The 13,304-nt window shown below is 49.6% G+C and overlaps 1 protein-coding gene across 1 annotated transcript in view; it reads right to left on the bottom strand.

Moving 5' to 3' along the window:
• Positions 1 to 13,304, bottom strand: part of myo1g (myosin IG) — a gene marked incomplete at both ends in the record, with an annotated part of 65,123 nt that overhangs the window by 3,852 nt on the left and 47,967 nt on the right. The window contains one exon of the mRNA XM_080526408.1: positions 9,953 to 10,110. Within this exon, the coding sequence (XP_080382534.1) occupies positions 9,953 to 10,110 (158 nt within the window). The remainder of the gene's footprint in view (positions 1 to 9,952; positions 10,111 to 13,304) is intronic.

The raw sequence follows: 13,304 nt of genomic DNA, 5'->3' as shown, positions 1-13,304 counted from the left end.
CCTGCTGCCAATGAGGCCTCCCGCCGCAGTTGCATAACTCATCGTCGCGGAGACGCCGCCGCCGACAGATCTGGGGCGCGGCAGGCAGCAACTCCTGGAGGTCCCCCCCCCCCCGCTTCCCTCTCTTCCTCTTTCCCCACCCACCTCCTTCTCTTTCTCTCTCTCTCTCTCTCTCATTTCATCCCCCTTTCCTCCTGTCATCTCCCCTTATAGTGCCAGATAGTGATAATCCCATGCGAACCGACTGTATGCCCCCAGTGTGTCCATTAAGGAGAATTATGGGCCATTTTGTGTGAGTGTGAGTCTAGGACATTGCCGCTGCGCCTGCTGCTGCCACACTGTGTTACTGTGTTGTGGAGGCCGCTGGGTCTAGAGGCTCCAGAGGGTCCAGAGGCGACGTGCGCTCGGTCCCATTGTGGAGGAACCAACCCTGAGTCTGTGCAGAGACCCTCTCAGGGAGGATGTGTCACTGTAGATAAAAAATGTTTACACTGACACCATGAGTGTGTGTGTGTGTGTGTGTGTGTGTGTGTGTGTGTGTGTGTGTGTGTGTGTGTGGTGTGTGTGGGAGGGGGGGTGTTTATGTGTGTGTGTGTGTGTGTGTGTGTGTGTGGTGTGTGTGTATGTGTGCTTACGCATCCCTTTTCCTTCTTATTTAGGACATTTTCAACGTAGCCCTCGAGACAGAAGTCTTTCATTAACATGTTTTCTAAGCATTTCCTCACATTGTATTTTGATTATTATCACACTTCTCTGCTATCGAGGTCTATGGAAATCAAACAAGCTTATATAACAAACGAGTGCAATTTTAATGAGTAGGTAGCTATCATTTACCAACACAACATCACAAAGAATATGCTGCAACATCAAAAAAGCTTTCTACAGGAACTACACCTCCATTTAAAAAAAAGAAAAAGAAAAAAAGAAGCTCCCATTAACTGGTACAAACATTGCCATGCCTACTTTCCAATCATCAAAACATTCATATGCAATTGGATTTTGTGTCAGTCATCTGACAGAGAGTATAGTAATCTAATCAATTATGTTTTTAAGCAGTTATCTGCCTTTTCAGTGAGTTTCCATCTCCCATCAGGATCAGGGTCACAGCTGTGATGACTCCTAATAATAACACAGATGCCAAAGCACACGCACACATGCGCACACACACACACACACACACACACACACACAAAGAAAGACACACACACACACACACACACACACACACACAGACAGACAGACAGACAGACAGAAAGACAGAAATACAGAAAGACAAACACATACACACACACACACAGACAGAAACACACACACACACACACACACACACACACACACACAGACAGACAGACAGACAGAAACACACACACACACACACACACACACACACACACCAGGCAAGGGGGCACAACAACTCTCTGGGCCACACTAAGTCACACCACCCCCCCCCACCACCCTCCAGTCAACACTTTCTCCTTTCATCTCCAAACCCTTCATCTATGAATCCAGAGAAATCGTAAGCTTCAAGCTTCAAAGCATGGAGCAGCATGACACTCATAACCCCTCAACAATATGTAACGCTGAATCGCTTTGGTGAACAACACCATTTAAAATATGTCAACGGCATGTGTTTGTCAACAACACCATGCAAGGCCGTTCAAAGCAGGATGTTATAGGGTGTTAAATAGTTCCATGCAGACTTCAACTCTGTGTCTTCAAGTCAGAAAAAAATACAGACAACTCACTACCCTCCACATTTGAAAACATGACTTTTAAATCCCCCAAACACTCCTCTCTCTCATTCACTCCATCACGGATGCCCTCTTTCTTTCTCCTTCACTGACATCTCTTCCTAAACTCTCTCTCTCTCTCTCTCTCTCTCTCTCTCTCTCTCTCTCTCTCTCTCTCTCTTCATCTCTGACACCTCATCCAGGTATAATTGGGCCTCTGGAGGGGATCAAACAGCACATCTGTCAGACTCGGTTGACAGAGCCGAGGAAAACCGCGGCGAGGTGAAGTCCCTCTGCCAAACTCAACACTCCCGCCAGGAGAGCAAACGACGGAGAGAGCGAGAGAGGGGAAATAGAGGAGACGAGGAGGATGAAGAGACAATGTTCATGGGAGAAAAACAAACAGCTCTCCTCTCTCCTCTCCTGAGCGTTTGACAGATGGTCGTTTGCTGGAGCAAAACTAATCTTATCATCCAGTACAATCGCACTGTATCAAACCTTTTACGCGATTGTCTTTTGACTGCATGTGACTAGACGACTAGACTACACTTCTCTAGTTCCTCCGAGATTTTATTTCGGAAAAGGTGGAAAACCTGCGAAAGCACACGGTGTGGGACTTAGCACTCCCTCCGGCACAGAGCGATACAGAAACTAATTCACACCGTGGTGCAGAATCTCAGCCGCGGTACCGACGCGGGGTTCTAACACAATCTCCTCTCCTGTTGAGTTTCTAGCGAGTGAGACACCCATTCAATCACGCAGCCCCTCTCCTCTACCCCACCCCTGTCTCACACTGCCCCCCCCCCCAACCCCCCCATCCCCCCCATCCCCTTCAAAGCCTACCATCTCCCCTGCAATCTTAATTAGCACTTCCTCCTCAGCTGCCTGGCAACCATCGCTGGGGCAACAGCAGCATCTGCGTCCCCACAGTAGGGGTAGTGTGGACAGAGGCTATTTGAGTCCGACTGGGTGCTAATCTGGACAGGGCGGAGGGAGGGGGGGGGGGGGGGGGCAGGGGTGTGAGGGGTCGGGGAAATGGGGGTCAGTGTATATATCATCATCATTACCATGGCTTACAGAGGCCCTGTCTGAAACAGCTGCCCGCCCGCTACATCGCTGGGTCTCACCAGGGTGCATTCTGGGAAAAGCAGTGACTCAACCTACAGCAGAAACACCGTGTTGATCATGTTGTGTGATCATGAGGATCAATCAGATGATCTGTGGGGATATGGCTCGTAACCTGCTTCAAGCTCCTACAACGTACTGCACACGCATGCCGATACAGAGTACCGTGACAGTGTAGGCTGAATCATAAGCGTGTGCGTCATGCGGCATAATAGCACTAGCTTCAATCATATCCCCGGACTGATTTGTTCTTGCAGTCCACGGGGCTCACAAAAACATCTCTCCGAGATAAGAGCGAAACTGCTAATCTCACTCAAGTCAGTCAGGGAGGGAACACACGCGAATGTCGCACCGGATTGATTATCTATAGGGGGGATGATATAGAACGTAACACGCCTCCCCCAGGGGTCATTTATGCTACAGGCGGCTTTTCTTTATACTGGGACATCAGGGTGTGGTGAACATGTGTGTGTCTGTGTGTGTGCGACTGCAAAATGTGGTCATCTCTGGGGCAATTAGTTTAAACCTGTGTGTGAATGGCTGCTGTTAGCGTCTACAAAGACGTCTTTTGATGGCCAGGTCCTCCGGAGGGCAGAGCTGACTCTGTGAATTCAGGAGCTGTGAGATGCCTCTGTTGTTGTTGGGACAGTCAGTCCCCAGGAATGGAGCGAGCTTCGACGTCACGCGTAATCAGAACGTCTGTGTGAAATTTTGCCCTCTCAAACTGGGCTGTCTGACGTAATGATTTTCACATCACCCACCGCTCTTTAACACCCATCCCACAATCCTCCTCCTCCCCCTTTTAACATTAGAGTATCACTCCTCCTCCCCCTTCTCTCTCCTGCCTGTCTTGTGAGATGAAATATCACTGACTGGCTTTTATAACATCATTAAGTCTAGAGCTATTCCACCGAGTTCACAAGTTCAGTTGTGTGCACTTAGTTCATCCTACCAAATGAACACGACGTCTAGCTCTTCTTTTCCTTTCCAAGTCTAAACTAAGAACAACTTGGCCCTATGACTCCACTTTGTAAGTTGAAAAGAGGCTGTTCTGAAATAGGACACACTTTCCTCCTCTGGTCATCAGATGGACAGAGCAGGAGAGTGTGTGGGAAGAGCGTTTTCACAGCTCGCCTACAGACAGACAGACAGACAGACAGACAGACAGAAAGACACACAGACAGACAGACAGGCATGCAGGCAGGCATGCAGGCAGACAGGCAGGCAGGCAGACAGGCATGCAGACAGGCATGCAGGCAGGCAGGCAGACAGGCAGACAGACAGACAGACAGACAGATTGAAATACACACAGACAGATAGAAAGACACACAGACAGACAGACAGACAGGCATGCAGGCAGGCAGGCAGGCAGGCAGGCAGACAGACAGACATTGGGGGAAGAGAGGGACACACTTTTCTCCTCTGGTCATCACATGGACAGAAGAGGAGAGTGTGTGGGAAGAGCGTTTTCACAGTTCGCCTTGATCTGCGTCTCTAAGAATCCACCCTGACATGTAGACAGGGCCTTGGGTTAACACTGTCAGACAGACAGACAGACATGGTCAGGAGAGAGGGACAGACAGACAGGCAGCCAGACATGGCTGAAAGAGAGGGACTGAGAAACAGACAGAAAGGCACACAGGCAGACAGACACATAGACAAACAGACAGACAGACATATCAGGGACACATCGAGGACAGCCCTCCCTCAATGGAGATGGGGAGAGGAGAGGAGAGGAGAGGAGAAGAGAAGAGAGGAGAGGAGAGGAGAGGAGAGTGGAGTGGAGTGGAGGAGAGGAGAAGAGAGGAGAAGAGAGGAGAAGAGAGGAGAAGAGAGGAGAGTGGAGGAGAGAAGAGGAGAGGAGAGGAGGGGAGGGGAGAAAAGAGGAGGGGAGAGGAGAGTGGAGGAGAGGAGAGGAGAGTGGAGGAGAGAAGAGGAGAGGAGGAGGCTATTTCAGGCAAGGATGACACTTTTTTCACGACCTAAAAAGGGAGTTTAGAGTTCAGAAAAGAGAGGAGCCATTAGTCCAGGTCTGTAATCAGCGCCTCTGACTGCACACACTGACATTCACCAGGGTCAGGTAGGGTCGACAGCCATCACTTCAGCCAGCACGTGTGTGTGTGTGTGTGTGTGTGTGAGTGTGTGTGTGTGTGTGTGTGTGTGCATGTAAGTGTGCGTGAGTGTTTGTGCGTGTGCGTGCGTGCGTGCGTTTGTGAGTGTGTGCCTGTGTGTGTGTGCGTGTGTGTGTGTAGTCCAGATAGTGAAACTGCAACAACCAGAGCTATCCCTTCCACCTTCCACCGCCACCCATAATTAGCCCCCTCTCACATGCTTTGAGGTTAATTAAATCACTTTGATAACCGTAGGGGTAGGGGGAGGGGGGGGGAGGTGGGTGACCCAATTGACTGCTTTTCATGCGGCACGGCCAAGGAGAGAGGAGGAGAGATATTATGGGCTAGATCCTCCTCAATCTATGTTGCCAGCGCCGACCAACCCTAAATCCAGCCCTCAGTCCTGTCACACTCTCCCAGCTGTCTTAGCAGATGGCCCAGGGTACTACATACCCCCCCATTACAACACACACACACACACACACACACTCATACAAAGACACACACACACACACACACACACACTCACAGAGACACACACACATACAGACTCACAGACACACAGACACACACAGAAACACAGACACACACACACACACACACACACACAGACCCACGCACATGACTCATTCATAATGTCAGCTAAAACCCAGGTGACAGGAAGAGAGAGAGGGAGGGAGCAATAGAGAGAGAGAGAGAGAGAGAGAGGAGGGGGTATACCACAAGAAAGAGAGAGGGATGAAATGGAAAGAGCGGAGGAATGTACTCCGTAGAGAAACATGATGAGACGGATGTAGGATGACAGTGAACCAGCGGAGATAGAAAGAGACTTCTAAAGTGGCGGATTTCCCCTGGTTCCAGTAATAGAGTCTTCACTGATCCAGTTGATTTTTTATTTAAACCGACATTCTCTCACTAGATAACTCACTCAAACGCAATCAAATAGTCTGAATCAATGTTTGACTCGGTGGGCGGAAGACGGGGATAGGAGGGGGGGAAGGGGGGGAGGGGGGAGCGTAGGAGGGAAACAGGCTGGTACTACATTTACACCATTGACTCCCTAACCGTTCTCCACGCCTGCTTGTGAAAACTAACTTGTGCATGACTCCTGTAGTCTTGGGACCCTGACAGAATGGAGGGAAGGGAGGAAGAGAGGGAGAGAGAGGGAGAGAGAGAGAGAGGGGAGAAAGAGAGAGAGAGGGGAGAGAGAGAGAGGGGAGAGAGAGAGGGGGGAGAGAGAGAGAGAGGGTAGCGTGTGTGTATTGTCATCTGCCCTCCTCCTCCTTCCCCCTCGCACAAGCTCACACACACACACTTCTCACACCACACTTCTGCGGCAACACCCCCCTAAAGCCCCTTCTCTTCTTTTGATGGGTGCCTGTAGAGGTCATGACGTTGCATTCACCCCAGATGGCTGCACAAAGGCCCGGGGGGGTTGGGGGGTTGGGCGCAGCAGACGGACCGGCACACTGATTAGGCCCTATCAATGGTCCCCGCTCGCATCTGACGCCCGCCGCTCCCCGGCCAATGCCAGGCAGCTGCCGTAGGGACCCCTGTGACACAGACCCTCCCTCCCTCCCCCCAACACACACCCACACCCAGACCCACAGTATACACACACACACACACGCACAGACAAAAAACACACACTATACACTCGTAAAACTACATGAAAACACCCCGGTCTGTCTGAGCCCCTGAGGGGTCTCCCCAGGGGGTCTCTGCTGTGAGGAAATGCCCGAACACATGACATACCACTACATTAATGAACATGCGAGTCTACAGAGTACAGCCAAGCCAATTCCCCATGTAACTGTGCCATATCTCTATGAGTAAGTGTGTGTGTGTGTGTGTGTGTGTGTGTGAGTGTGTGTGTGTGTGTGTGTGTTTGTCTGTGTGTGTGTGTGTGTGTGTGTGTGTGTGTGTGTGTGTGTGTGTGAGAGAGAGATGATATCAAGAACTAATGAGCATTCAGTCTGAAATAATTAATAATAATAATAATAATTAATTCAATTTATATAGCGCTTTTCCAGGGCTCAAAGACGCTGACAATATAGGACACACATGGGGAGACACAAAAAACAACAAGCAACAACAACAAGTAACATGGAACACAGAGTCAGCGAACGGGGAGGGGGGGGGTGGTGCAGAGTCCGGTGTTGATGTTGCTGGGAGCCTCGATGGATGTGGCGGCGGCAGCGGAGAATGCCTGCCTTGGTGGCAGCAGCAGCCGTTGCCGTTGTCATCTGTATTGCCAGCCTGGGACCGAACCCGCGCGGTCGGCCAGCCTAGCCGTGCCATGCCAGCGACCAAATCGCGCAGCAGTGAGTGAAGGCTGGGAACGACCGACACTCACCTGCGGAGATGGCAACCCCCGAACCGGGGAGGGAGCGGTGGCTACCTCCCGGGACGAGGGTAATAGCACAGCACGGCCAGGCCAGCGATGTCTGAGAGCGGCGCGCAGCGGGTCGGACGGCAACACAGAGCCCGGGGACAGGAACGGTGAGGCGGTGAGTACTGCAATCCGGTAGTGAAGGCGGTGAGTACTGCAGTCCGGTAGTGAAGGCGGTGAGTATTGCAGTCCGGTAGTGAAGGCGGTGAGTAATGCAGTCCGGTAGTGAAGGCGGTGAGAGGCGGGAGATGGCGGGGGTGAAGGCAGCGGAGTTCGGCGGGACAGGATACAAAAAGGATAAGACAGGATACAAAAAGACAGGATACAAAAGGAGACAGGACAGGATACAAAAAGACAGGATACAAAAGGACAGGAGACAGGACCGGGAACAGAAGCGGCAGTCACATCGCGGACGCCAGCGTGCTCTGAACCCGGAAGAACAACTACGGGAAACGCAACAGGACAAACAGGACAAATTATCATACGCTAGTACAATGGGGATTGGGTAAGTAAGTAATAAGTCAGTCAGTATGATCCATGACTGGATTTAGGGATTAAGATTTAGGGAACCAATCAATTTAGGATGGGTGCTGTTGTTTCTGCCAGCAGGGGGACAGGCTTAGCGGTGACACACACCGCAAACAACATGCTCTCTCCATCACTGGTGGGCTGCACTGTGACACTCTCAATGTGGGTGACAATGATGAATGGATGTTGTGAATTATTTTTAAATAAATGGCAGTGATGAATCAGATGACTATGTGACGTGATTCATACATGACAGTTATTAAACATGGTAAGATTATTAACGTCACGAAACCTCATTATATAAGTTGTTTTGTTGTTTACTGTTTGAACTTCCATGGTCGTAAAACTGTTATTTACCCTCCTTTGTTTTTTATCTTGACGTGTTTCTATTTTCACTTCCTGTAAAGCACATTGTATTGCGTCTTGGTATGAAAGGCACACAGACAGACAGGCAGACAGACAGGCAGACAGGCAGACAGACAGACAGAAAAACAGCACAGTGTGGATCCGGTCAGCCCGGTATTGTGAATAAAAACCCTCAGACACGCCTGGACACTTCCTGAAACCTTTCCACCCCCCTGTACAATTTCTCTACCGTAAACAAACGAAAATAAAATAAAACTTCCATCTTCTAGCATTATGACAATTTGTTGCAATTTGTTCCTGTTCGCGGATGACTCGACTCTGCTGGTCTCTGACAGGGACATATTGCAGGTGGAAAAAGCGCTAAGCACTGAACTGAGTAGAATCTGCATCTGGCTAGCTGACAATAAACTATCAATACACCTAGGTAAAACTGAAACCATCCTATACGGATCCCCATCTAAACTCAGAAAGGCTGAAAATTTTAAAATAAAAGTGGGTAACATTAATATCACAAGAAAAGAGGATATTACATACCTGGGCTCCATCTTAGAGGCAAATCTTTCCGGAGATAAAATGGCAGCAAAAGTAATCAAAAAAGTGAACCATAGAACTAGATTCTTGTACAGGATATCCTCACTTGTCAGTAAAAACACACTGAGGACCCTATCAGGAGCTCTCATTCAATGTCACTTCGACTATGCCGTAACATCATGGTACTATAGAACCACAAAGGCCCATAAAACAAGACTCCAGACAGCCCAAAATAAACTGGTTAGGCTTCTGCTAGGCCTCAACCCTAGGACACAGGAGTGCAGCAGCTTGCACTGGGCCTGGTCTTCAAGATACGCTACACCACAAAGACACCCAAGTACCTGTCAACATACTTCCAAAAAGTGAACAACGTCCACACATACAACACCAGAGGAAGCTCCACGAACCACGTTCAACCGCGTTGCACCACAAACAAGGGGTTAAACTCGTTTGCAAACTATGCAGTAAAAATGTGGAACGCCCTTCCTATAATCTTAAAGGAGTGCAAAACACTGCCCACCTTCAAAACCACTCTCAAAAAAACATTTACAGGAGGCTGCAATCCGTAACTGGACCCTCTAAATCAAAAATCAGATTAAAAGACCCGAACTACCCACTGTACATACTTTGTGTTTTGTCCCCCGCCCCCACCTGTGGTGTATGTCCCCACCTGTCCTATCCGCTGTACATACCTGATGTTTTGTTGTATTGTATATCTAGTATTGTTCTTCCCAAGATGGATGTATTTTTATCTTGTAGATAGTAATAGTTATTTGTCTGTATTATCTTGTAGATAGTACTATTTATTTATTTTTTTTTTTTTCCTGTCTGTCTTACATGTAACGATGAATTGAAAATCAAGGACCCCAATTGAAATAAGCCAGTGGCTTTCTTGGGTTTTTATCCTGTTAGTTGACCTTGTATGTAATATGTACTTTCATGTACCTACTTCTGCAAATCTTCTAATAAAGTTTTCAATCAATCAATCAATGACTGCAAATGGCCCTTAGTCCGAGCATACGATTACTTTTTCTTACGATGACTGATGGATAGATGATTCACTTACTCAGACAAATGTATTTGTTTGTTGGATAAAGACGTCTGCTAAATGCCCAAAAATGTCAATGTAAATCCCAGTTTCGACCCCAAAGCGAACCACAGACACTGACCGTGTGAAGTAGTCGATGAGCGTGCCCAGTAGCTCCCCGACGCGGTCCTGGTTGGGACAGAGCTCTCCTCTCTGTAGGTAGAACAGCACGTCATCCTGGGAGGCCGTGTGCAGCGCCACCATCTGGTCAACGCCGCTGGTCACACTCAGGCCCGTGATCTAGTGGTACAGACATACAGTATTGCAGGGTTACATCGCTGTCTTACAGCAGGTTCGATACTCTCGTTCCCAGACGGACAGACACTTGGACCAACGCATCAACACCCTCCCAACATTTAAACAGGCCCTCAAAACCCACCTCTTCAAGCTGGCCAGTTAACCCTCACCAGTTAACCCTCTCCCCCTCCCCTTCCCATGTGTCCCCAGCACTACCTTAATTAGGCCACTATACTTTCTTTTATTTATTTGTTGTGTCTTTTTATTATTACTACTCGATCTTTTCAGTTTGTAAAGCGTCTTTGAGTGTCTAGAAAAGCGCTATATAAGTCTAATGTATTATTGTTATTATTATTATTATTATTATTATTATTAAATAATAACAAATACTTTACTCAGTAAATTCACTCCCACTAAGGCCAGGTTTGAGTCGCTCTAACTGTCCTAACACAATGAGGTTCCACCCCACAAAACCCACACCAAGACAACCACTGACATCATGTGAAATCAAACACCAATGTGAATAGAGAGAAATGCACATACAGTACATTTCTGAAGTAGCAAGTGGAAGCATAACTGACAGACTAACTACAGAGATACCTAGATACAAGATGGCTGCACGCATAGTCGCTGCGGCTGGAGTGGCTTCAAAACTGGTGTTCTTTAGTGTTTTTAAGTGCATTTGTATGTCCATTTTTATTTTAGTACTTATAGGGAACGGTTGTGTAAATAGTACCTACAGCAGGCACGACTTACTAGAAGTTGGTACGCAAAACGAGAAGACAGTAACAGCGGAGTTCCTGAAGCAACAAAGGATTTATCACGAGATCGTCCGCTTACCGGGAGAACCATGGTACTCAGTCCCTACCCTGAGGCGCAAACGTCGGCGTAAGGACCGCAAGCAACGACGGGGCTGCAGGGCAGGCCTGTTAGCTAGGCTAAAGAGGAGCCCAGACAAACCTGCTTTGCCGAGTATTTTCCTATCCAACGTCAGGTCCCTGACGAATAAGATGGATGAATTGAGACTACAGGTTGCCAAAAATAACATCGTGGGAGATAGCTGTGTGATTATTCTCACTGAAACCTGGCTAAATGAAACTATCTTGGACTCTGCGATTAGCTTGGAAGGACGGACCCTACACCGCGCAGACCGCACGCTGCTCAGCGGTAAGACCCGCGGAGGCGGCCTCATTATATCTACGAAGGATAGCTGGTGCTTAAACACGAAAACTGTAAGTAGCCACTGTTCCCCAAACCTGGAATACTTGACTGTTAAATGCCGACCCACTTACCTACCGAGGGAATTCAATGCAGTGTATATTACAAGCGTTTATATTGCACCGAATGCAGACGGTAGCTTAGCATTGGCGCGGCTATATGACGTCATCAGTGGTCAACAAAGCACAGATCCACAGGCAATTCACATTATAGCAGGAGACTTCAATCATGTCGACCTGAAGGCCGTACTACCCAAGTTCTATCAGCATGTTAAATGTGCAACAAGAGGAGAGAAAACACTGGACAAGGTATACACCAACGGAGCGGATCCTTCTGGCCAGGTCTGCCTGTCTGACCATGTGTCAATCCTCCTGATCCCAGCATACACTACCATGGGGAAAAGTGCTCCCATCACCACTAAGACTGTCAGAACCTGGCCAGAAGGGTCCGCTCCACTGCAGATCTGCCTAAATGACACCCCATGGCAGGAATATGAGCATGAGGACCTGGAACAGTTCACGTCGTCGGTTCTGAACCACATAGTGAACTGCACCAACTCAGTCACCGTGGACAAACGGGTCCGGGTCTACCCCAACACGAAGCCATGGATGACTGGGAAGGTCCAAAAACTGATCAACGAGAGGGACAACGCCTTCTTCGCAGGGAAGAGCACACCGCTGTACAGCACCACCAGGGCTAACCTAAAGCGCGGCATCAAAGAGGCCAAGGCAGACCACAGAGAGAAGATTGAGGAATGCTTCCTGAGCAACGACTCCAGGCGGATGTGGCAGGGGGTTCAGCACATGACAAACTTCAGAGCCAACAGGCTCACAGCCGCAGAGGACGACCCCCTGCTGGCGGAAAAGCTGAACTCCTTCTACGCCCGGTTCGACGAGGGGCGAACGGAGGTAACCACAACACAAACACCACTCTCTCCAGCTCTCAGCAGCCTCACCCTCACAGAGCATGAAGTGAGATGCGTGCTGAAGGCGGTGGACCCCAGGAAAGCCTCGGGGCCGGATGGCGTCCTGGGACGGGTGCTGAGGGACTGCGCCGACCAGCTGGCCGGGGTTTTCACCAACATCTTCAACCAGTCCCTGTCCCAGGCCACCATCCCACCCTGCCTGAAAACCTCAACTATCATCCCAGTCCCGAAGAAAAGCACGGTGAGCTGCCTAAACGACTACCGCCCGGTGGCACTCACACCAATCATCATGAAGTGCTTCGAGAAACTAGTCCGGGCCCACATACTCACACCCCTCCCGCCCAACCTGGATCCATACCAGTTCGCCTACAGAGCCCACAGGTCCACAGAGGACGCCATCGCGACGACTCTCGACGCCACTCTATCCCACCTGGAGAGGGGAAACAGCTACGCGAGACTGCTCTTTGTGGACTTCAGCTCCGCCTTCAACACCATCCTTCCAGACAGGCTAGTGACCAAACTACTAGACCTGGGTCTATCACACTCTATATGTGCATGGATCAAGGACTTCCTGACCGACCGCCCCCAGAGGGTGCGGGTGGGCCCCCACACCTCCACAGCCCTCAGACTCAGCACTGGGTCCCCCCAGGGCTGCGTGCTAAGCCCCATCCTCTACAACCTCTACACCTACGACTTCACCCCCGTCCACCCCAGCAACTCCATCGTAAAGTTTGCAGACGACACCACCGTGGTGGGATGCATCTCGGGGGGGGACGAGGCGGCGTACAGGGATGAGGTAGAGCAACTGAGCAAGCTGTGCAAGGTTAACAACCTGCTGCTGAACAAGTCAAAGACCCAGGAAATCATCGTAGACTTCAGGAGGAAAAAGTCCGAGATCCAGCCCCTGCTCATCGACGGAGAGAGCGTGGAGAGAGTCTCAACCCTCCGATTCCTGGGGGTGCACATGCAGGATGACCTGACCTGGAAGGACAACACAAAAGCCACCATCAAGAAGGCACAACAGCGGCTATACATCCTGAGGGTCCTCAGGAAG

This window comes from Nansenia antarctica (assembly GCF_963989245.1).
Source record: "Nansenia antarctica genome assembly, chromosome: 3".
NCBI classification, from domain to species: domain Eukaryota; kingdom Metazoa; phylum Chordata; class Actinopteri; order Argentiniformes; family Microstomatidae; genus Nansenia; species Nansenia antarctica.
This window is presented reverse-complemented; position numbering and strand designations above follow the sequence as displayed.